General features: G+C 42.0%; 1 protein-coding gene across 3 annotated transcripts in view; it reads left to right on the top strand.

Moving 5' to 3' along the window:
* pot1 (protection of telomeres 1 homolog) overlaps positions 1-25446 on the top strand; it is a 358923-nt gene that overhangs the window by 144963 nt on the left and 188514 nt on the right. For all 3 annotated transcript variants that reach the window (XM_059977893.1, XM_059977894.1, XM_059977895.1), the window contains one exon: positions 9612-9726. In XM_059977893.1, coding sequence (XP_059833876.1) covers positions 9612-9726 — 115 coding nt within the window. The remainder of the gene's footprint in view (positions 1-9611; positions 9727-25446) is intronic.

Below are 25446 nucleotides of genomic sequence, written 5' to 3' on the forward strand. Positions count from 1 at the left end.
AAAGCCGGGGTTCGTGATGCTTGTCCTCCATTCAGTGCAGTACAAACTGAATTCTATAGCACTCACTGAGCTTATCCATTTCAAGGATGTTTATCTGTTTTACCGTGGATAGCTACGTTTCATACTTATCTGTGTGGCAAATAAATTGGTTAGGATTAGAGGCACATTGCTAATGTCTGTGTGAGCATTCAGTAAGACCATGGGAGATTTGGCATATGACTGAGCGGTTGATCGTGGAAAGGGAGACAATGGGACAAGAAACTAAAGCTTAAAGCAGTTAATGCCTCTCCCGACCTATAGTAGCTTTCATTTTTTTTCAGTCAAATTTATTATTACTGATTTGAATGACTGCCTGTAAGCAAACAAATCTCAAGGTTGTATAACTTATACATTCTTTGATAATAAATGTACTTTAAATACTTTGAATTTTGTTGATTTCTAACAGCAGTACAGTGCAAAGGCATAGTTATTGTAAATTACAAAAACAGATAAATAGTGCAAAAATAAAGGAATAATGGGGTGGTGTTTACCAGTCCATGGACCATTGATGGCAGAGAGGAAGAAGCTGTTTCTGAATGGTTTCTGTATTTTTTTTCAATTTGAATTATTCTACGAAAAAATAATCAGAAAGCAGCTGAAGAAGAGTGAATACAATTAGGAGATTGAATATTGAGTTCCCACGACCTGTAACAATTGCTGTCAGCACTAATTTGCAAACAGTTGCTGGGATTTTCAAGCATTATGCATTAAAATACTTATACATTCTGCAGCATTGGAGTTTGGATTGTTTATCTGGACGGTCCAGTTGCCAACTAGGTGCAAATTCAGGCCAAAACTGAAATGATCACTGAAGATGAAGACGGTGTGTTAGAATTTTTAAACTCGCATACCTTTAAGAATGTTAAGTGCTTCTGAGTTTCTGTGGATAGGAATTTGAAAGGAAGGGTTGTATCGGAAGACATGAACTGCTGCTGGAAGATGGAGGGAATCTCAAGTCACTGGAGATGTGCCACTTGTCTGTGAGTCTGTGATGAAACTGCTTGTTTTCAGAGCACTCCAAATGGGTGGAATATTTTGAATTCTCTTGTCACATCACGGCCAATTTCCTGTTCAGAGAGGTAAGCTGTAGATTTAGACTATCGGCTGAGGAATTAGATTGCATAATTATCAAAGCAAAGTAGATTTATTTTCTAAGTATTTGGATGCCACCACATACTATTTTGAGATTCATTTTCTTTCAGGTGTTTACAGGAAAATAGAGGAATAGATCAGAATTCATGAAAGCTACACAAAGACCAACAAACGGCCAATGTGCAAAATAAGACAAATGGAACAAATAACTAAATAAATAATATTGATTCAGTGTCTGAAAGAGTTTTATCTGGTGTTACTGGGTGTGTGAATGGTGCTCAGAGTTGAATTGTCTGTCTTCTCCTCTTAAGCAGTCCTTCAGAATCGAGGAGGTCATGTGTTTGCTCCTGTTTTGTGGCTTTGCTGATGTGGGGAATGCAAACTCTTCTGAGAGTGAGAGAGGGAGTGCTAGGTGTCTGATGAAAAGGGTGGGTGGATAGTTCGTGAGCTGCTGTGCTCCTTTTCTGCTTGTACTGAGTTTCTACAACCTGTTGATGTACAGGCTCTATATCAACCTGAACATTCCTCCTTCAGCTTGAGTAATAGTGGGCAGGAGACTCTTAGGACCCCAGTAGGAATTTCAGTGTCTGGATTCCCAAGGAGGAGAGCTCCAAGAGCATCAAGCAGTTTTCAGTCATCTCCCTGCTCAGTGTTGAGGGGAAGATATTTTTCAGTGGCGTTATCCTATGCCTAAAGGAATACCTCCTGAAGAATTGCTCCATTGACACCTCAATGCAGAAGGGCGTGGTAACGTGGGTTCCAGTGTGCGTAGAGCATACAGAACTCATCATTCAGAAGCTCAGGAAGATGAGGGAGATCTCACCGTGCTCTGGCTGGACCTCACAAATGTGCATGGTTCCATACCCCATAAGATGGATGAAGACACCCTTGAGTGCCACCATGTCCCAGTCAGGACCAGGGAACTCGGTAGTCTAAGTGTCACCTCTGATCAGCATCGCCTTGAGAAGGGGACCATAACAAGATGTACAGTGTCTGTGATCCTGTTCTTGGCGATGAACACATTGGCCAAGTCAGCAGAGTTAGAGTGCAGAGGCCTATTGTACAGGTCTGGTGTCCATCAGCCACCTAAAAGAGCATTCATGGATGACCTGACTGTAACAATAACGTCAGTGCCAGGATGCAGATGGATCCTCCAGCGTCTAGAGAAGCTCACTGCTTGGGTAAAGATGAGCTTCAATTCTAGAAATCACGATCCTTCGTACTTAAGAGAGGAGAGGTGGTTGACAAATTCTGCTTTAACCTGGGAGGTGCCCAAATTCCAAGCCTGTTGGAGAAGTGGGTGAAGAGCCTTGACGAAGTGTTTAATTGCTCACCGAAGGACGCAGCATCTGTCAAAGCAGCCGGGGAAGAGCTGCAGCGAAGGTTGACTGCTGTGGACAAGTCAGGGCGGCCGAGTAAACTCAAGGCTTAGATTTACTAGCATGGTATTCTTGGATCCTCTGGCCTCTGCTAGTCTATGATGCCCCACTGGCAACAGCTGAGACCTTTGAGAGAAAAATCAGCCAGCACCTACGGAGGCTGCTGGGCCTTCCTGGGAGCCTAAACAGGATGGCCTTGTATGGGGAGAAAAACAGAATGAAATTCCCCATCAGCAGTGTGAGTGCGGCGTTCATGGTCACCCGTGCAAGAGAAGCTCTGCAGTGTAGAGAGTCCAGCGACCGGAAGGTCTCACACACTGGCGTTGAGGTGCGGATGGGCAGGAAGTGGTGGGCACAGGATGCTGTTGAACAAGCCGAACAACAGCTGCACCATAGGGTGCCGGTGGGATCCGTGGCTTTGGGACAGGCCTGTCCGTTGCGATAAGATACAAGGAAAGCAAGGCGCCAGCTGGTCCAGCCGGATGTGCGAGCTGCCTTGGAGGAGCTCAGTGCCGTTAAGATTGTTGCCGTGCAGCAACAAGGCGTGTGGACAAGATGGGATCAGGTAACGGGGCGCAACATCTTGTGGGGGGAAATTTGGTGAGCTGAACCCCACCTCATCGAGTTCTTGATCTAGTCGGTCTGCACGGTCCTGCCAAGCCCAGCAAACACCAGCACGCTCCCTGTGCCGAGGGAAGGGGACACTAGAGCACATCCTCATCTGCTGCCCAAAAGCCCCAGTGGGGAGGGGCATTATTGGTGCTACCACCAGCTGACGACAGTGACAGACACCTTGTGCATAGCCATCGCCCAGGCCAAACTGCATCGTCCAGCAAAGCAAGCTATTAAGGCGGGGAGAAGGCTCAGATCTGATCTAAGGTGCCTGCTGGCCTAGGAACAGCAAAGGACTGGGAATTGAAAGTCGACCTGTGGAAACAACACAGATTGCCTGAGCACATCTCCTCTGCCATGCTTAGGCCAGGCATGGTGCTGCTGTCAGAGCCATCTAGACAGGTGGTCATGTTAGAGCTGACCGTTCCCTGGGAAGACTGGATGTAGGAGGCCCATGAAAGGAAAAAGACAAAGTGGAGGAGTGCTGGAACAAGGGGTGGTGGGCACATTGTATGCCTTTAGAGGTGGGCTGCAGAGAGCTTGCTGGCCATTCCCTCTCATCATCGTCAGGTGCCGTGCCCACATGCTTTGACTGCCATGGCCCACATGCTCCTGTTTCCGGTCAAGTGGATCAGTTCATTGGTATTCATTTCCAGTCTCCATCATCATTTGTCTTTGCCTTCCTCTTGTTTTCTTCCCTTCAATCTTTCTCATAGTTACCGTGCATTCTAACTCCTCTTTCCTAATCACATGTCTAATGAGGTTACGTTGCCGTTTCATGATTTCGTACATTAATTCTCTTTTTGTGCTTGCTCTGCTTACGACATCCTTGTTAGATATTCTTTTCGTCCATGATATTTTTTGCATCCTCCTCAAAAACCACATCTCTGCTGCTACAATTTGTTTCCTCATGTTACTAGATATTGTCCAACATTCTGAACCATATAACATAACTGGCTAAATGTAACATTTCAGTACTTTGAGGCAGGTTGTCATGCCTCGTTTAGTGTTGGTCAGTATACTCTTTATTCTCGAAAAGGTGTCTTCAATGTGTGCAAACACGAGCATTGTCTGGAGTTTGGCTAATGTATCACCACCATACTTTGCATTTAGTACCCCTACAGTGGCTCTTGTGTGATTTGAGACCTGGTGTGTGCTGGGGTTTGAAGACTGACAATAGTACCAGCGATTTTTAAGTTGTATTCGAAGCACCTGTCTTCTCATCATCCATGTGGCGCATTTTGCTTGTGGCAAAAGCAGGTAGTTAATTCTTTCATTTTATTATAATTGAACATTTGGTCAATGGTCAGCATGCTGATCTATTAAAAGCTTAATTTTCACTTTTAATGAGTACAAAAGGATGAGTTACCTCGGGCACATTCATCATGAAAGCATTCACTAATAAAATGCTTCTCATCATGTCAGCTATAGTTGGTGGCAGGGTAAGCTGTAGCAAGGCCAACCATGTTTACACAGTGACAGCAATGAGATTTGATTTGAACTCTTGCTGTTAAGCTAAAATCTTGCATTTAAGTGTTTTAAATGCCCTAAATCACTTTGCAGTCAAGGTGATATTCTTGAAGAGTAGTCACTGTTGTAGTGTAGAAGCGTGCCAGCTTACTTTTATTACAACAAAAATTGTAACGTGATAGCTCTCAATTTATTTTAGTGGTGAATATTGATGTGCTTTCAGTATCTAATAAAGTGGCCATTGAGTATATCTTTGTGGTCTTCGGCTGGGATAGCCCATCCACTTCAAGGTTTGATGTATTCTGCCTTCAACATTGCACACCACTGTTGTAACATATGGTTATTTGAGCTACTGTCGCCTTCCTGTCAGCTTGAACCAGTCTGGCCATTCTCCTCTGAACTCTTCCATTAACAAGACATTTTCACCCACAGAACTGCCACTCACTGGATGTTTTGTGTTTCTCACACGATTCTCTGTAAACTCTTGAGAATGTTTTGCACGAAAAGCTCAGAAGATCAGTTTCTGCGATACTCAAGCCACCCCATCTGGCACCCACAATCATTCCACAGTCATTTAGATCACATTTCTTCCCCATTATGATGTTTGGTCTGAGTGACAACTGAACCTCTTGACCATGTTTGATACTTTTATTCATTGTCTGGCTGATTAGATCTTTGTATTAGTAAGTGGATGTACCTGCTCAGTGAATCCAGTAAGTGTAGCTTCGTTGACCAGGAAACTGTAATGTGTTTGATCATCATGGAAATCATAGTGAAAGATCTCTTGTATTCAGATGGGGCTTCAGGCTGATGGAGCAGATTGGATTTTCGTGCTTAAACCTCAAAAGGTCCGAGAGGATGGGGAGAGAAATCCACGAGCAGTGTGGGTGAAGAAAGGGCAACACTTCATACAAGTCAAGAGTTCTGAGCCGTCAGTTCAGCAACAGAAGTTCAGATACCGCCAGTGCAGAGCCAGAAGTTCAGATTTGATTAAATAAATTGAACTCATCCTGAGAACAAATATTTAAACAAAATAGCATTTTTGATTTGGTGGGCTGAGGATTGGCTGAGCAGGTCTGAGAATGCACTACATCTCTGGGGTCTTGGTCTCTTTTGTACCAAGACAAAAGGTGTTTATTTTTGTCTTTTTAAAAAATTTGCTTGAGGGCATTGTGTATTTGGACTTGTATGTCTGTGGTAACAGGTAATTTCAGAAGACAAGCAAGAGGATCAGTCTCTGCTGTGTGAAAGAATTCTTGCCTCTGGGGTAAAGTTTGTGGGTTTCGGTCCTGTTCTAGGAGTTTGAGCATGTAATCTAGGCTGACACTGCAGTGCAATACTGAACAGTTATTTCTTATAATTGCAGTGTCGGCTTAGAACACTGCCAGCCCTCTTGACTGTGAATGGCCCTAAAGCAGGATTCACAGAAAAGTAAGGAAGTCCCAGCCAATAATTATCCCTCAACTTTGATCATTATGTTCACTGTGACTTCGCTGTTTGTGGGAGCTTTCTGTGCAAAAATTAGATGCGGTAGCCTCATTATTGACAGCAATTCAAAAGCACATGGTTTATTTGACAGCTAAAGTTGTTATTTTTTTTAAATGTCTTTTTTACTATCACAACACTGGACAATAAGAACTTCAAGTATTGCAGATCTACCCAATCAACGAGTTGCTCAGTGGTGGGGGAGCTGGATTGGCACGCACCACGTTGCTGCTTGCGACACAGGCGTGCCAGAGTTGGTGCACGAAGGTGGAGTGTAGTTTAATAGCAAGTAATTGTCTTAGTCTTTTTTTTTTGTGTGATCGCAAAACCCCGTTGGACATTACTAATGTGAAATACCGCAAGTCTACTTCACTGGTTTATCGGCAGGACCGATGGTGGGGGAGCTTCGTGGCTTTATTCGTGGACTAGGCCTCATGCCGCGGTGTTGCCTGTTTCAGCTGCTCAGAGAGGTGACGCTGGAGTTGGTGTGATGTGGTGTCCATGCTGGTGTTGGTACTGCCATCTAGTGTGCGATGGGTGAAAGACAAGCTGGATTCCATTCATCTGTGGACTGCTGCGAGCTTGTTCTTGCTGACAACGCCAGTGGACTCAGGGATTTGGGATATATTTTATTTTTATGTGACTGTATGTTTACTGCTATCTTATGTGTGCTACATGTACCTCGTGCTGTGTATGACTATTGCTCCTGTGACTTGCACCTTGGTCCCAGAGGAATGCTTTTTCATTTGGCTGTATTCATGTATGGCTGAATGACAATAAAACTTGAACTTGAATTAGAAACATTAATTATTTTTAATTAGAAAAATAAAAAAAGCTTGTGAGGATGACCTAAATTATCAGATTTCTGATGATAGATGGAATAAAATTCTTAAATGGGTTAATAAATCATCTTTCTGTGTTCGTCATTCTCTTCTACAATTTAAAATGGTTCATAGAGCTTACATTTCTAAACAGAAGCTGTCCAGTTTTTACCCGAATGTTTCTCCACTTTGTAATAAATGCAACTCTGCTGATGCCTCGTTAATTCATATGTTTTGGTTTTGCCCTACAGTTGAAGAGTTTTGGTGGGAAGTATTTCATACCTTCTCACAACTTTTTAGGGTCCAATTTGACCCAAATCCCCTCACTGCCTTGTTTGGTATTATTGCAAATGAAGGTATAACTTTAAATACTCCTAACCTACAGGTTTTAGTTTTTACCTCTCTTTTAGCGAGAAGAGCAATCTTGCTTAAATGGAAGGAGTCTACCCCTCCTACACATCTTCAATGGCTACGTGATATCATGTCTTATTTAAATTTGGAAAAGATCCGCTGCTCAGTCTTAAATTCGAAACAATCTTTTTATGATATTTGGGGACCTTTCCTAAATTACTTTTCCAATTTATAAAGTTTAAGTGTGCACAGACTTTTATGTATATTTTTATCTTCTCCTCTGAAGTGAATATGTTTTTTTTCTAATTATCCATTGTCATCCATCAGCTTTTTTCTTTGGTGGTTGGTAGGGGGTTGACTTTTTTATATAAAAAAGTTATTTTATGATGTATGACTTATCTTTAAATTTTTGATTACAGAGTGGTATACCTTAATGTGTTATGCTAAAGCATTTTGATCAATTTTATTACAATATATGAATGTACACAAATTATGTTGAGATGTATCTATGTGCTGCACTCTGTAAATCTTGTTTTTTTTCTGAATAAAAATATTTTAAAAAGAAAAGAATTAGAAACGTTCTGAACTTGAACAAGGTACAAAATAACTAGTACTTCTATGATCTTAGTGAAAGGATGAAAAAAATATTTCATTTAAGCAGGTGTAACTTTTTATGTTAAAAATTCAACTATATCTTTGAAAGCCGTAACATTGAAGGGCACAGTTGTGTAATAATGATGAAATTGTTCCAGATCATTGTGTTATTCCTTACTGTAATTTTTAAACTCAAAATTTCATCACATTTTCAAAAGTTAATGGAAGAGATCCTGAGGATTTTTGACAGGATGGATGTGGAAAGAACATTTTGTGGGATATCTAGAATTGAGTATCATTGTATAAGACTAAGGGGTTGCACATTTAATAGAATAATGAGAGATTGTGAGTCATCAGAATTCTCCATCAAAGGACAATATAAAAAGAGGTTTTAATTTTTTTCTTTCTGGCAGAGGTAGATAGATTCTCAATAACTCTAGACAACCATGATTTTGCTTCCTGAATGCTTTTGGGTGTACCTTATGGATTTTTAGCTGCTGATCATGAAAATCACCATGAAATTTCCCTATCAGGCACAATTTTTTAAAATAACCAATATTTGTTATTTCAAGTCAGAATAATTAATGCCAGGATTAAGGTAAATATTTTTGTTGGTCCTCAAATCAAACAGATCATCAGTGACAGCCAATTTGAAGAACTTCTAGTGGGACCAGAGAAAATCGCATGGATGGCATTCAAGTATGTGGTTGGAACATTTTCTCGGCAACTACAGAACACCAAACTAATGCAGCTGGTTGACAACATGCTTCAAGCATACAAAACCATGAAGTGCAATATATCACTAAAGGTTCATTTTCTGCGTTCCCATTTAAACTTCTTCTTTGCAAATCTTGGTGTTGTCAGTGACAAGCATGGTGGGCGGTTCCACCAGGACATTGCAGTCATGGAGAAACGATATCAGGGCATCTGGAATCCATCAATTCTCACAGATTATTGTTGGACACTTAAGTGAGAAACCTCAGACATTAAGTACAAATGAAAATCATCAATAAAACTTTTTTAGCTTAGTTGAACTTTTGCAAAGTGTCAACACCATTATGCAATTAAACACATTATATTCAATAAAAGTTATTTTCTGTTTCTCCAACTTCCTGTGTGATCCAAATAGACGGAAATTATATTTGTGTTCAGCTTCACAAATATAAACAAAAAAAATTCTGAGGAAGCAACACTGGAAAAAAAAATTGTCCAGCGTAAGCAGTGGTGAGCGGTTACAGTGGATATATGGCGATGTTGAATTGAGGTCACAGTCAGATTAGCTATAACCTTAGTGAATTATTGAGCATCCTTTGAGGGGCTGAATGGCCCATTTCTAATTTATATGTTGCATTGTAATTGAAAGGAAAGAAAGTTGTTTTTTCTCTATGAAAGTTTAATAGATAATGTGTAAATGTTGCACATGGTGAAAGCAATAATGGGAATGATTTTAGTGAGTAGCCAGTGAATCATTTCTATCCCTAGGGCTGCCAGCGGCTCTTCTGTTTATTTCATCGATCAGCAGATCTGAAGAGCTTTGCTACATGTACATTATGTTTGTTCTTACAGTTTTCACACAAACCACTAATGACCTGTCTTATGTTGTAGCAATTAATTTGCCTTTGTTATTCCACATTGCTGTCATTTTACTCCAGACAGTCAATTAGCCAAAGTCAAGTTTTGTACTCACTGACGTGGCCAAGTTGGGCTGATCGATTTGAGAACGTTGCAGAGTACAGTAAGTCTGAAATTATTTTTATGATTTCTTTAGGTTGGATCACGTGATTATAGTTACACGCCACTAAATATGATCAAAGATGGCGTCACTGTAAACGTGTATGGCGTCGTGAAGTTCTTCAAGCCTCCATATCGCACCAAAGGAACAGGTATGTAATATCTTGTAATTTACATGAGGTGAGATCAAGGTATATAAGGTAAATTGCATATCTTCAAGGTGTGTAATGAAACAATGTGAACTGCCAATGATAAATTCTATGAACAATATTGCTTTAGAGGAACAGTTAGAAATGTGATTAATACAGGTGATTCTGCTGGAAATCTTGACCAACTCATACACACAGCAAGCCAGGCAGCATCTATGGAGGGAGATAAGCCATTGATGTTTCAGGCTAAAATCTTTCATCAGGACTGGAAGTAAAGGGGGTGGGGGTAGAAACCAGAGTAAGAATTTGGGAGCAGGGGAAGGAGTAGAAGCTGGCTGGTGAGGGGAAATGGTGGGTGCTTGGGGGAGGGGGGAAATGAAGCCAAGAAGTTGTGAGGTGATAGGTAGAAAAGATGAGGGGCTGAAGATAGGAGACTTTGATAGGAAAGGACAGTGGAGCATGGAGGAAGGTGATGGGCAGATGAAGCAAAGAGAAATGGCGAGAGGGCAGACAGAAAGAGGAATAGGAAAAGAGAGAAGAGGGGGGAGATAAAAATTACTGGAAGTTTGAGAAATCAATTTTTATGCCATCATATGAGATAACTAGTTATCTCATATTAGATACTAGAAATCTAGTTGTATTCATCATATGAGATAACTAGTAATTTCTAATGTAGGGACATGTTTGGCACAACTTTGTGGGCCGAAGGGCCTGTATTGTGCTGTGGGTTTTCTATGTTCTATGGACAGTGGACAAGGGAGTCACGTAGAGAGCATTGCCTTTGGAAAACGGAAATTAGGGGTGGGCTGAGGAAGAATTACCCTGTGGTAGAGTCCTGTTGTAAATGGCAGAAATGACCAAGAAGGATATGCTGGATACGGAGGCTTTATAGGGTGGTAGGTATGGACTAGGGGAACCTTATCCTTGTTCTGGCAAGGGGAGGATTGGGTGAGGGCAGAAATGTACAAGAAATTGAGGAGATACGAGTAATGACAGCGTCAGTGGAGATGGAAGGGAAACCCTATTTTTTCAATAAAGAGGACATCTCAGATTTTCTAGAATGGAAAACTTCATCCTGAGAACAGGTGTGGAGGAGCTGAGAAAAAGGGAATAGCTTTTTTTGCAATTGACGGGGTCGGAAGAGATATAGTCAGGATAGCTGTGAGAGTCAGTAGGTTTATACAAGATATCAGGAGATAATCTGGAGATGGAGACAGCAAGAACATGAAAAGAAAAATGATAGCAAAGATACTTGAGGGCAGTTTGGAAGTTGGAATCAAAGTTGATAAAATTGACAAACTCGGCATGGGTGCAGGTAGTAGTAACAATGCAGTTATCAGTATGGAGCAGAAAGAGTTGGGGGGTGTTATTAGCATGGATAATTCCACATAGCCAACAAAAAGGCAGGCATAGCTGGGGCCCGTGTGGGTGCCCATGGTTACACATTGGGTTTGCAATTGGCTTACAAGTTCTACCAGGTGTAAGGATCTGGTAATGTCTGTAACCCATTGCTGAGGTGGCAATTGGATGGGCAAGTTCTGAGCTCTAGGGCAGAGGGAAGGACTATGTCTTTGGGGAGGGGAGGAGGTGGTGTTGAGTGGCTGGTGTAAAGATTGGAGACGACAGTTTACAGCAAGGAGTAGGACACTGGACATGTCAGACTGGTGACGAGTTTTGGTTGTGGGGATGTAGCAAGTGGCGTGATCACACGGTGAAGCCGGTTGCAATAAGTGGTTTGTTGGTCTGAGATCTGGAAGCAGGGGTGGGGGAAGAGTTTTTATTCCCCACACTGCAACTCCTGCCTTTCATACCTCATCTGGGGAAACCCAACTAGTAAAACCTGAACAAGACCTTAAAAGCACATAGTTTAAATTAACTATGTGCACATCAGGCACATAGTTTAAATTAAATATGCAATGCAAGTCTGTGTGCATGTTCCACTGTCTGCATTCAGAGGCTGGTTTGGATCATATTAGAATTTTTTTTCAATTTATCATTTTACCACGTGTTTTTGTGGGTTAAAGTTACTCTCAGAGTGAGTGTGTGTGTAATCCCCCAACAAAGTGAAACTTGCCGCCTATAAGCTGATAAGCCTGTGTGGTTTCAGAATTTCTCATTGTGATTGCATGGTGCGAGGGTGAGGGGGAGATGTCACCTGCTGCAGAGGATGTGCTTCTGATTGAGCCTGGCACGACCCAGAGGGCAGTCTCCATGGCACAGTCAGTCCTCATTACCTCTGTGCTTCCGCAGCGAACGTGACTGCATGCCCTTCGCCATAAAGTTCACTGTGAGGCGGAGAAATAAAATACATCAGAGTGGTGGAGCGGTATCAGGCTTTGAGTAATTCGGCTGTCTCTTTCGTGGTTGCCAGAGTCACTTCTTGAGGCCCTTCTTGAACTGGCTGCTTAAAATACATACTGAACTTGCTAAGTAAAATTGTCACTAGGGATCCAAGCCGGAGTTTGCCCGGTTTGGGGTATTTTAATGCTATTGTTCCTTAGCTGATTGAATAAATGGGATTCATGCTCTTGTAGCATTGTTTGCATCTCCCCTTGAAAAGCCCGGGATCCTTGGTAGCCAGAGTAGGGGTTTGAAAGTTTGTATTTGCTCTGATGTAAGGATTATGGTGTTAATGAGAACCCCGGACAAACAACGTAGAGGTGCTTTTCAAGCAATCTGTTTTGTTATTGCTAGTCAGAAGACAAATGTCAGTCAGGACACTGGACTAACTTCCTGCCTTCTTTTCAAAACAGCAGTGTGTGATTTTTATTTTCTAATTGCCCTAGGAATAAACTTACTGCAAAAGATGGCAGCTTCAACATTGCAGCATTTGCATGCGCTGACTATTCTCAGGAAACACAACCAATTGTGTAAAATTATGTCAACCTAGAATTCCTTTGGAAGTCTTGAATTTTAGAAGCCTTTGGGAGAAGGGGAAAATTGGCTCCAAGTGTCATATTGAAGGTAGACTTCCGTCTATAAATGTGCTGCTCAAGTGTTGGGTAAGGAACATGCAAAGGTATACTTCTCCAGACCTGAACCTGGCCATGGGTTTGTTGCTTATAGTCTCACTTGCTGCAACTTTGATTTATGCTCAGAGAATGTCAACATTGTCCAAATAAAACTCACAGTTGCCTTGAACCTTGAGAACACCAACACTCGAATCCTAGCTGCATCCAAAAAAATGATACTGTCCATGAATATTCTTGCCCCTTTATATTCTGGCCTACAAAGTTTATTGAGTTAACTTTACAGCTGAGTTTCAGCCCCACCATCACTCTTTTTGTGGCTGTGTTCAAGTATGGTAGTGTTAGAAAGTTAGTGAATCCTGTAGAATTTTCTCTATTTCTACATAAATATGACTTAAAATAGGATCAGATCTTCACGGAAGTCTTAAAACTAGATAAAGAGAACCCTATTAAATAAATAACACAAAAACATTATACTTGTTCATTTATTTATATATTCTGTGCCAATAAAACTTGAATATTTGTGGAGAGGCATTTTCCTTCATATGTTTCTCCTCTGTGTGTTCTTTGATGAAGTTAGTGCAAGGCATGGAATCTCAGGGGATCTAAAAAGGTAGCAATAGCTACCCAACAGGACTCCTCTCATTCAGAGGTCATTTTGGCATTGATACAGTATTTGCTTATTATTGCCAGGGTAGTGTAGCGGTTAGCACAACACTATTGCAGTATGGGATGTCGGAGTTTGGGGTTCAACTGAGACGCCATCTGAAAGTGGTGTATACGTCCTCCTTGTGGAATGCGTGAGTTTAGTCCGGGTGCTGCGTTGTCCTTCCACAATCCACAGGCGTACCAGTTTGTAAGTTAGTTAGTCATTGAGAATATTGCAGTGATCAGACTAGGGTTAAGTTGAGGGTTGCTGAGTGGTGTGGCTGTAAGAACCAGAAGGGCCTATTCCACGTTGTATTTCAATAAATAAACTGTGAACAGCATTTGTTTTTATACTATTCAAGTAAATTTATTCTGTAGTAAAAAAGGGTAAGCAATGCAGAATATAGTGCAGTTCATGCACGTAGACAAATAAAATGCAAGGCCTCCGACAAGGTGGATTGGGAAATCAAGAATTTACTTTTAGAGTCTGAGATGTCTGTTCAAGTGCCTGATATCAGGATGGTAGAAGCAGCCCTTGGGTCCAGTTAAAGCTTTTGTATTTTTTAACTGTTGGGAGACAGAAGAGAGGTCTTGATTATATTAACAACTTTCCAGTGATGGTGGGCATTGTAGACAGAATCAGTTGAAGGGATTATGCAACTCTCAGTGGTGTCTTTTCGTTGTGAGCAGAGCAATTGCTGTACTGAGCAATGATGCATTCTGACCAGGTATCTACAAAAATTGGGAAGAGTCAACAGGAACATACTGAATTTCCTTAGCTTTCTGAGGAAGTAGAGGTGTTGGTGTGCTTTCTGGGCATAGCATCCACATAGCTGGTCCAGGATAAATTGTGTTTGAAGTGTGTTCAGCAATTTATATAGTATTTAACGGAAGAAATGGCGCCATTCCATTTGTGGCCTCCTGATATGGGCTTTGTAATGGAATCTAGATGAGAGGGTGCTCTACTCTGGTGCAAAGGAGGAGATAAGTGTCGAGCCTGACCCTCACACAAGTAACTTCTCATGACACGAGAATAGGGTTCTAGAGGGAGGTGGGAAGTTGTGTGGAAAGGTTGACAGCACAGAACGCATAGTGGTCAAGGAGAAGACTGGGGAGATGATGTGATGGGAGAGGTGAATATTGTGGCAATTAAGAGAGGAGGCTGTGGAACAAGTCAGTCAGCAGCCTGGATGGGAAGGAAGAGGGTGGTGTTCGGGACTGGATGACCAGCAGGAGGTAGAGGTGAAATTAATTCACATTGGCAATGGACACTGGATGTTCCTTAGATTTGAGTTGACTTTTTAAAGCCAGCTTCTCAGATCCTCTGTGCCAGGCAGTATTTAGTGGGCTGTTGTTTATTTCCTCTATTACATCTCACCTAGAGTTTACAAGTCGGATTTTCACCTGAGCGTGAGCTACCAATGTTACCTTGATTCTGCTCTCAGACACAGTGACTGCACAACAGTCAACCTGAGCGGTACTGGTTTAAACACACCCACTGTGCATTTTTATTGGTTCTTTGTTGAACCAGGCAAAGCAGTGACTGGGGCTCTGAGGGAAAGTGGTGAGAATACAGATGTGTCTCGTCTGAGAGAGCAGTGGTTCCTCACTCGAGCAGCTGCATCTGGTGGCAGTGGGTGGTGCACTTAACTCAGTGACACCCGAGGCGGAGATTGCAGACACCGACTGTGGCATGTAAATGATTCTAATCATTTTCGCAGGCCATAATTAGAGAGCTGCTTTGCATTTTAAAAGTATCCATTAAGTCGAAGCTGTAGGTCAAGTTGATTGAGTGTGTTCGCTGCAAAGGCTGTGTTTGCTTCAATTGCCGGGATAGAGCTAAGCATGAATACCGTGTCTGTGCCTTCTGCTGTGTTTTTTAGTTTGCTGGGGACATTTGCACTAAGTGACAACTCTATCCACAGAAATAAAGTAGAAAATGTTAGAAACGCTCTGCCGATCAGTTCAAAGTTCAAAGTAAATTTATTATCAAAGTACATGTATGTCACCATATACAACCCTGAGATTCATTTTCTAGCGGGCATTCACAGTAAATACAAGAAAGGAAAAACATTAATAAATAAGCAATAAATATCAAGAACATGACATTGGACACTTAAGCATGAAGCCTCAAACTCTGAGTATAAGCGAAAATAATCAGCAGAACAGTTTTAGCCTAGTTGAACTACTGCACAACATCAGCAGCTTTATGCAATTAAACACATTATCGTCAATAACAGATCATTTCGTTTTTTCTCCAAATACAAGTGGTACTGGAACAAGTACATGTACGTGATGCAAGTAGTCTGAAAGTATATTTGTGTTCAGCTTCAAGCAGTCTATCACAACCTCAAAAAAATTTCTGAGGAAACATAACTCCTGGAAAAATATGCAGTCCGGTGTTATGAATCCTTGAAAGTGAGTCCATAGGTTGTGGAAACAGTTCAGTGATGGTGTGGGTGAAGTTAAATGAAGTTGTCCCCACTGGTTCAAGAGTCTGATGGTTGAGGGATAATAACTGTCCCTGAACCTAGTGGTAGCACCTGTGGGTAGAGAAAATGTTTTAGATTTGAGAGCCATCATGAGCCCAGTTCTGATGAACATATAGCTGTTTAATTTCCACAGATGCTGCCTGACCTGCTGTGTGTTTTAGTAATGTTTTGTTTTCATTTCAAATTTCATGTATCTGCAGTTTTTTTTTTATATTCATTGACACTTTACAGATTTCCAGAGGAACTCAAGCAGGTCAGGCAGCAACTATGGAGGGAAATTAACAGTCGATGTTTCGAGCTGAAGCTCCAGTTGAGATGGAAGGTCTCAGCCCTAAATTTTGTTTATTTTCCTTCAGAGATGTTGCCTGCCCTGAGTTCCTCTGGCAGTTTTTGTGCTTAAGTTTTCCAGAATCTACAGATTCACTTGTGACTTTATTTACAGATTTGCTGCTCATCTTCTTTGGAAGTATCAAACACACATTTTTACTAGTGATTGCTCTATGCTGGGAGTTCCTGGCCAGGAATTGTTTGACTGTAGGCTCAAAATGACAGAGGCACATGATCAATGAGCAGTTGTTGGGGCTTTCTCCCGGGGTAAAATAACAAGGTGGACTGGATTGTGGACTCAATAGTCGGGTGCTAGTGAGTGCAAGATAAAGATTGGAAGATATGCAAGAGATTACAGTGGAAAGTGATAATATTGCAAGGCAGCTTATTACAAGAAGAATTATTATTATTTTGAACCCCTTTGGATTTTGAAATTGCAATCTGACTGACAATATGCACATGTGAAATTAATATGTTTAGAGACACAACAATTGTACAATAATTAGATCACAGCATGTCATGAAAAGTTCTGCCCTTCTGTAAGAAAGTTTACTACATCCTGAATTGTTAGAGCAGAAGGAACTATTGAATGCATGAAAGCCCCTGGTTTCTGGAGGAGAGAACTAAAAAAGCATTGGCTGTACGCAATTTGGGAATTGTGTCTGACATTTAGCTCTTAACTGTGTGTGTGCTGTTTCGAAGGTACCGTAGGTCCTACATTACAACAGGCAGCTGGGAAAATCGTGCTCCTAGTTTGTACTGAGTTCCAGTCTGGTGGTTAACTGGAGCAGCAGATAGAATGTTTTTAGCAGTTTAATTAAGCTTTCTGCCACAGGTTTCCTTCTGTCTTGAGGGCATTGACTTTTCAACTGTGCAAAATTGCGTAGTTGTCAATTATCATTTGAGACCCCCTGAAGTGGCTGTAATTGCCCTTGGACTTGATTATTGAGAAGTCACAGCCTGCAGCCCAATGTCCATGCGTGTATTCTGGGTACAGTTCCCTAGATTGGGATTGATAATGAGAACACTCGGCTGATTTTTCTTACTGCAGTAAAACAGGCACTGACTCTTACCTGTGATCTGGCCTGAGACTGGCATAGATTCAGGCCCTTCAAGACTGTTTGAGTCATTGAGTACTGGAAGATATAATTGTTGAATAGAATTAAATATTTCCACCTGGGACACATAGAGTAATACAGCACAGAAACGGGCCCATCGGCCCAAATAGTCCATGATGACTCCAGCAATCCTCCCTGCTAGTCCCAGTTGTTCATGTTTGGCCCATAATGCTTGAAGCCTCTCTCCTCTGTGTACCTATTCAAGTGGCCCTTAAGTGTCTCAAACACTTCCTCTGGCAGCTCATTCAAAGTACTCACTGCCTTCTGGGTAAAGAATTTGCCTTCTCAGGTCTCTCTTAAAATTTTCCACTTTTAACTTATATCTCTGCCCTCATCTTTTGGACTGCTGAACCTTGAGGAAAAGAATATAACTGTCTGTCTTGTCCATACCCTTATTAATTTATAAATCTTATGTGAGGACCTGGGTGGTGGGGTGATGAGACGCCTCTACCAGAGCATGTGTAAGGCGTACCTTCCCTCTGCTGGTGTGCAGGTCACCCCTGGAGAAGGTGTAGCACCTGCTTAGGCCCCCCCCCGATCAGTGTTATGTGAAGCCATGGGAGCAGGTGGTGGACGGTCGATGAACAACTGGTGCATATCACAAGTCCTGACCATGCGACTGCTGATGCCGGGCAGACAGCCTCTGAAGAGTATTGATAATGGCCATGGCCATGGTCGTGGTCTTGTAAATACACTGCCCAGAAAAGGCAATGGCGAAACTGTAGAAGAATTTGCCAAGAGCAGTCATGGTCATGGAAAGAGCATGATCACCTATGTAATACGACACAGCATATAACAAACAATTATGAGGACATCCCTTGTTCTCTGCCACTCCAGGGAGTAAAGATCCATTGTGGCCATCCTCTCCCTAGAATTCAGGCCCTCTAATCCAGGCAGTAAACTCATAAATCTCTTCTGCACCCTCCCTGGCTTGACAATGCCAAACCTGTAACAGGCTGGCTACAACTGTACACAGGGCTCCAAGTGCAGAGTCATCGACGACTTGTATAACTGCAGCGTAATGTCCCAGCTCCTAAACTCCACACCCAGACTGATGTAGGCCAGCATGATAAACACCTTCTTTGCCACTCTGTCGACTTGGTTAATCATTTACCATGAAGTTGCGAAGCTAATATGGATGGGTGGTTAGCGGAGACACCTTGCCGGGCAGACCACTGAGAGTTCATCCCCAGATTGTGTTGTCTCTTAAGTAATCCATAAGGTCATAATTACGCTACTGAATATCTCCAGTGATGCTTTAGAGATTGTTGACATATGATTAGTAAGCAGATTTGTCGATGACTTTAAAGATAATCTGTTCTCTCCGTGAAAAATGTGGAAAACTTTGCCATACACCAAATGCCTTCCACCGATTTTCAGGACTGTGTCATGTTAATGGTACTGAGTACATCGTTGGCTGCGACTCATTGGGTATTTGACTGATTTTTGTTGCATACTGCTGGAAGATCATGTCATCTGAGGAAGGAGTGCTTTTGATCTGTGCTTTTTCTTGACCCTCTCCTGATTGATTTTTGAAAGCTTCAGCGAACTTGAACCTCCATTATTTTGAAAAACAGAAAATTATCAATGCTATAATCCTAATTATTATGTTTTTTTTTATAATCTAAGCACCATTATTGTACAGCACAGAATGAATAGCAGCACGAGAGTTACAATGGTTGCTCGAACTAATTACTGCTCCTTCAGTCCATGAATCCTGGTAATCTTTGATCAAGCAGAGTTGGATTGTCACAGGAGTTCTAAACCAGTGCAAAGGATTTCATTGCCCTGAGTATCAATAACTGCAAATCATTTATTTTAAATCTCTAAAGCCTTTTGTGCATCCACAATGACATGAATTCACAAAAGTCAGAATCATAAATAGTATGGCTCTTGTGTTATTTAAGTGTTCGCTTGTGACAAATGGCAAGCTGGTGTAAATTGCCTGGATTTTAACACAAAACTAATTGAAAAACACAAACAGACTTCAAATAGAGGCAGGTTAGGAAATTAACTTTCCCAATTGCAATTCATTATGTAGTGTTTTGATTAAGGAAAAAAATATAGAGAATACACTAATTGAAAAAAATGGAAGAAAGCAATGACTACTGAGATGCTTCAAGAAATATCGATGCAAAGAAGGGTCCAACTAAGCTGTTAAATTAGGAGAATCAATTCAGTGAACTGGATAAGGAAATAGAAGCTGTGAAAAGAAATTCAATAAGATTGCAGAACAATATATTAAGATGGGAATGAAAGTATGTTGCCCTCCAAAGAAACTAGAACAAGAAATGTAAAAATGTTCTTGCCTTTTGGAACCAAAACGATGTTTTCCAACTCTGCAAGTCCCTGAAATGCGCCACCACTGAAGTTGAGTTAGAGTGATCAGGGAGGGATATCCTTTTCGAAATTACTTACAGTTGAGTGTGCTTAGGGCTGAGAAATATCCTTCCATCGAGCTTCCAGGTGACAAGTAAACTCTTCTCAGGCTTCAAGCTGGGTACAGGTATTGATTAAAGCCGACGCTTCTATGAAAAACTCTGCCATCTTCTTCAGGGACGATGCCTGGGCAAGTCTAGTCTGGTGGTGTTCATGCCCCTGTATTCCCCTGAATTTTAACAAAGGCAGATGTCACACTCTAATAAGAGCTGGAATTTGATTGTAAACAAGGTGGGAGAGCAGATGCCTGTTTGGATGAGGACTAACTGATCAGGAGGGATGAAATACAGGGGTGTAGATACCACCGGACTAGACTTGCCCAGACATCATTCAACCCGATTCTATTCAACCTGATAGTTTTGATCTTCAAGTTATAAGCGCTTTGGAAACTTTTCACCTTTGGGTTCCATTGCAGGAAAGCAGCCCGTCTGAAAGAATTGGAAGGATGGAATTAGTTTGAAATTTCTTGCAGATCAGGTACATGAAGATAAGTCATGTAAAATCCTTTTGATGAGTGGCATAATGACAAGCAGAGAGTCATTGATGGCCTGTAGACTGTGCAGTCAGTAGCACTTTTTGAAATCTATTCAAGTCAGAGCTGTGTGAATGATGTGTCAAATCAGAAAAATGTTTTTCAGCTGTCCAAAGCAAATATTGAATTCCATGGTTCATGCTGTATTGAGTCTAGTGTAAATGATCCTTGTTTGAACATCTCCCACTTTTTTTTATTTAGGGGTCTGGGTTCTCTTTCATTGACTACGTTTCCCTCATCCTGAGGAAATCTTTGCCCTAATAATAGCTTTAGCCACCTCACTTTTCTCACAGCCATCTCCCAGCTTGTGCAATCTTACTCTCACCTTGCACACTACCAACTCATTGTAGTAATCCCTTTCTTAATTTTATGCCATGCCACAGGGCATCTACTATCTGTGGTCAGTCCAGATGAAGGGGCTCAGTCTGAAATGCTGACTGCCCATTTCCCCTCGTGGGTGCTGCCTGGCTCGCTGGGGTTCCTCCAACAGTTTGTTTGTTCTGCAGGTTCTAGCACCTGCCGTCCCTTCTGTCTTCAATAAAGGATCATTGGGTGGATCAGCTAAGTAGCTTGTTAAAAATACTCAGATATTTTTACAGATTTACAATTTTATGAGGCCACTTTGGGCTTTGTAAGGTGCTGTGATATACACAGGGATACCATTGAACCCGACTCTTTACACGTGACATAGGGCAGTTGTCAGCTGCTGTGCACTATCACTGCCTCTGGGTATATGACTGCTTTAATGCAGGGAAGGGTATATAGATAATGGAATAACTGTTCACCAGTCAAGTCCCATAGCCATGAATCCACAAGATGTATTTTGTTAATCTAAAAGCAAAGGATTATGGATGCTTGAGCTCTTATATATAAACAGTGCATGATGGAGATGTTTAGCAGGTCAGGTAAAAAGAGAATTGATGGTTCAAAGCTTTCAGTGGGAGCTCTGTTTGCAGGGATGCTGGCTAACCTACTCTGTATTGTACTATTTTCTAATTTTATAACTATTAACAGTGGGATTAAACAACCTATGTCTCTCCTTGTCCAGCAACTTTACATACCACATCAGAGCTGGTAGGTGAAGAATGATACAGTCAGTCTCTGTGGTCTTTACTGCACTGGGACAACTAATTGCATGCTGTCGTTACAATGCATAAAATTCTCTCTTTTTTCTCTAAATTGCAATGGTAACGAATTAGTTCTATGAATGTATGCTGTAACATTTTCACTGTTTCAACTCTACTCTTCAAGTTATTATTTGAGTGTATTGTAAACTAATATTTGAAGTTAAATGAGTAGATACTTCTGAAAGGATGCAGTAGATGCAGTAGATGTAGAGAGGATGTTTCCATGGTGGGAGAGTCTAGGACCAGAAGGCATCCCCTCAGAATAAAAATATGTCCTGTTAGAAATAGGAATGAGGAGGAGTTTCGTCAGGCGGAGGGTGGTGAATCATTGGAATTCATTCCTACTGAGGCTGTGGAGGCCAAGTATATTTAAAGCAGAGGTTGCTTGGATCTTGATTAATAAGGCCGTCAAAGGTTATGGAGACAAGGCAGAAAAATAGGGTTTAGAGGGAATAATAAATAAGCAATGATTAAATCGCAGAACATCTCTGTCATATGGTCTCATGTTTATTGCTTTTCCGCACTATGTGTCTGAGCGTTGAGTTCTTTCGCTGGAGTGGAGCACACCTACGCCCATCCCTGGTTGACACACATCATTCCAGAAATATCCCCAGGTACTTCAGTTGCTGTTCACTCACATTCAGTGGTTTCAGTGTGTCAGTGCTGTGTGGTGTGGGATGGCATTAATCCATAGAGCATTTGGAACTGAGAGGGAGAAAATCAGGTGAAGTTGTTTCAAGAACAGCCGTCATTGAGTGGACTGTGGATGGCTGAGTCTTCACACAGCAACCCTGAATTGAGGCCAAGTTCGGTGTGTTTAGATTAGATTCAACTTTATTGTCATTGTGTCAATTACAGATACAAAGCCAAATGAAATGTAGTTAGCATCTAACCAGAAATGCAAAGAATAGTGTTATTTACAAAATAACTGCAAATAAAAATTAAGTGCTGCAGCACACAAATATAAAAGTACTGAGACAGTACAATATGGGTGCAATACTGCTTAGCGCTGTGATGTGAGGATTAGCAGGGTCACAGCCTCAAGGAAGAAACTGTTCCTGTGCCTGCTGGTGCGGGAGCAGAGGCTCCTGTAGCGCCTACTGGATGGGAGGAGAGTAAAAAGTCCATGGTTAGGGTGAGATACATCCTTGACAATGTTTTTCACACTGCCCAGGCAGTGTTTATGGTAGATGTTCTCAATGGTGGGCAATTGGGTGCCGATAATCCACTGAGCAGTTTTCACCACACGCTGGAGTGTTTTGCGGTCTGATACGGGACAATTGCCATACCACACTGAGATGCAGTTGGTGAGTATGCTCTCAATGGTACAGCAGTAAAAGTCCATCAGTATCCTGGGACAGAGGTGAGCTTTCTTGATGCTCCTCAAGAAATAAAGGCACTGTTGCGCCTTTTTGATCAGGATGGAGGAGTTCAGGGACCAGGTGAGATCATCAGAAATGTGGACACCAAGGAATTTGAAGCTTTTTTACACGCTCCACTACAGCTCCACTGATGTAGATGGGGGCGTGAGTGTGACTCCTAGCATGCCTGAAGTCCACAATGATCTCCTTGGTCTTCTGGGTGTTAAGGGCCAGGTTGCACACCACGCGGCCAGGTGCTGGACCTTGTCCCTGTAGTCCATGTCATTATCCCCTCTGATCAGACCAATCACCATGGTGTCGTCTGCGAACTTGATTATGGAGTTAGAACCATGTACAGGAACACAGTCATAGGTGAAAAGGGAGTACAGAAGAGGGCTAAACACACAGCCTTGAGGTATGCCAGTGTTCAGGGTGAGAGCAGAGGAGGAGAGGTTGTCCAACTTAACAGATTAGGGTCTGTTAGTCAAGTGCAGTGTTTGTGTTTCTCTTTCTGTGTAGACTGGGCATATGACTGATCTGGTAAGAAGCACCTGGCTATGTGAAAAACTTAATTAAAATTCAACAGCACTGACCAGTTGTTTTCCTTTACTGAGTTTCACCATGGTAGAGTGCACAATGCCCAATTAACTTTAATCATTGTGGAGCTGGTCTTGTAGATAATTTAGCCGCTAAGCTAAAATGCTCGGCAGGAAAAGAGCAGCTGGTTCATCAAGTGGGCCGCACACTCATTAACGTCTTCCTTCCTTTCCCCTAAGCACACACAAATACATATGTGCATACACACCTCATTTGTCCTGCATACGTTAACTGTTACTTCATTTCCCTCTCATGAAGCAGTGCTTCCAAATCTACAAACAGTGGCCACTTTGTTAGTTGAATCTGTACACCTGCTTGTTAATGCAAATATTTCAAAGACTTTCAAGGTACATTGATTAGCAAAGAATGCTTAAATCATACACCTTGAGATTTGTTTGCTTACAGGCAGCCACAAAGCAAGAAGTCCGAAGAACCTAATTTAAAAAGAAAGACAGGGCATAACCACTGCACTGAGAAAGAGGGAAAGAAGCACACACAGACACACACATAAAACGACATCATTCGGAACTAGGTTGAGTCCTTAGATCCAATTCCCACAGCAGACAGAGTAGGCCCAAGCCTTGATCTCATTTCATCATATTAGCAGGGCAGAAATGCCACAAAACTTGCAGAGAGAAATCCGTGAACATTGCGGGAGAGCATGTGAAATCAACCCTACCCTTGCCTCTTGTTCTGGCACTTGGAATTTCCAGACTATCTGGACCAATGTTTATATTGTCCAAGCACTGGGCAGTGCCTCGCTCTTGGACCAGGATCTCGGCACAGCAACATGCTCGGGCCACACAGCCTGAAGCAATTCTCGATCTCACCAGATCGGCTCAGCACTTGGAGTGATCCAATCTCACACCCACATTAGCTGGTCAGTACTAATCAACTCAAGTGTTGTGTTTAATCAACTCAATGCATGCAAGCATGGTCAAGAGCTGTAACTGTTGTTCGAACCAAACATCAGAATGGGGAAGAAATGTGATCTAAGTGACTTGGACCATGGAATGAATGTTGGCGCCAGACTGGGTGGTTTGAGTATCTCAGAACTAGCTGATTTCTGGGGGTTTTCACGCACAACAGTCTTTTGGGTTTACAATGCATGGTGCAAATGTAACCCCCTGGGTCACCTCAGGCTCGCTCAGCTTGTTCCCGTCTAGGGGGAGCAGCTGTCGGCCCCACAAAACTGGGTAATCAGCTGGTGTGGATGCTGTGTGATGTCCCCGCCTCGCCCAAAAACAGACAGTACACCATATGCGATTAAATGAGTACAATTTATAAAGGTTACTATAACTAAGTGATTAATAACGATACAGAATATATGAAGAAAAAAAAATAAAGGAAAGGCGCCAAACTTATCAAAGTCCAAACCACTTCATGCACAATCGTTGGAGCTCAATTACTGAAGTCTTCTGGCGACCATTCGATCCCCTCCGAACTCCTCGGCTCGCAGCTTAGGACCATCCGAAGTGGTCAACCAAGCACATCTAGCTTCATCTCCTCTCCTCGGAGTACCTCCTGGCCTCAGACCCCCGCTTGGGGTCCGTTCCTCGCCCAGTTTACAGCATCGCGTCCTCTCTCTCTCTCACCCCCTCGCGCCGATCTGCCCAAAAGCCCGCCAACAATAGCTTACAGACTCAGAAGAAAGAACAACATTAATCCCAGTTGGTTTACAAAGGAATGCAATTTTCGTTGTCAGTAAATTTTAACCCAAACAAGCTTCCAGCACTCTCTCGCAACAAAGAAGCATTCCTACTTTTAACAAAACAAAGAAGCCATTTTGATTACACACACAGTAACAAAGGAAAAAGAAGAAACCCCCTTTACACAAAAAAAACAAAAAAATATCTAGTGAGCGGCAATTCTGTGGGTTAAAATGTCTTGTTAATGAGAGAGCTCAGAGGAGAATGGCCAGATTTGGACAAACTGACAAGAAAGTGACAGTAACTCAAATAACCAGGCATTACAACAGTAGTGTGCAGAAGAGCATCTCTGAACACAAGCAACTTTGAATCTTGAAATAGATGGGCTACAGCAGCAGAACATGAATATACACTCGTGTCCATTTTATTGGGTACAAGAGGCACCTGATCAAGTAGCCACTGAT

This window comes from Hypanus sabinus, chromosome 8, assembly GCF_030144855.1.
Source record: "Hypanus sabinus isolate sHypSab1 chromosome 8, sHypSab1.hap1, whole genome shotgun sequence".
NCBI classification, from domain to species: Eukaryota; Metazoa; Chordata; class Chondrichthyes; order Myliobatiformes; family Dasyatidae; genus Hypanus; species Hypanus sabinus.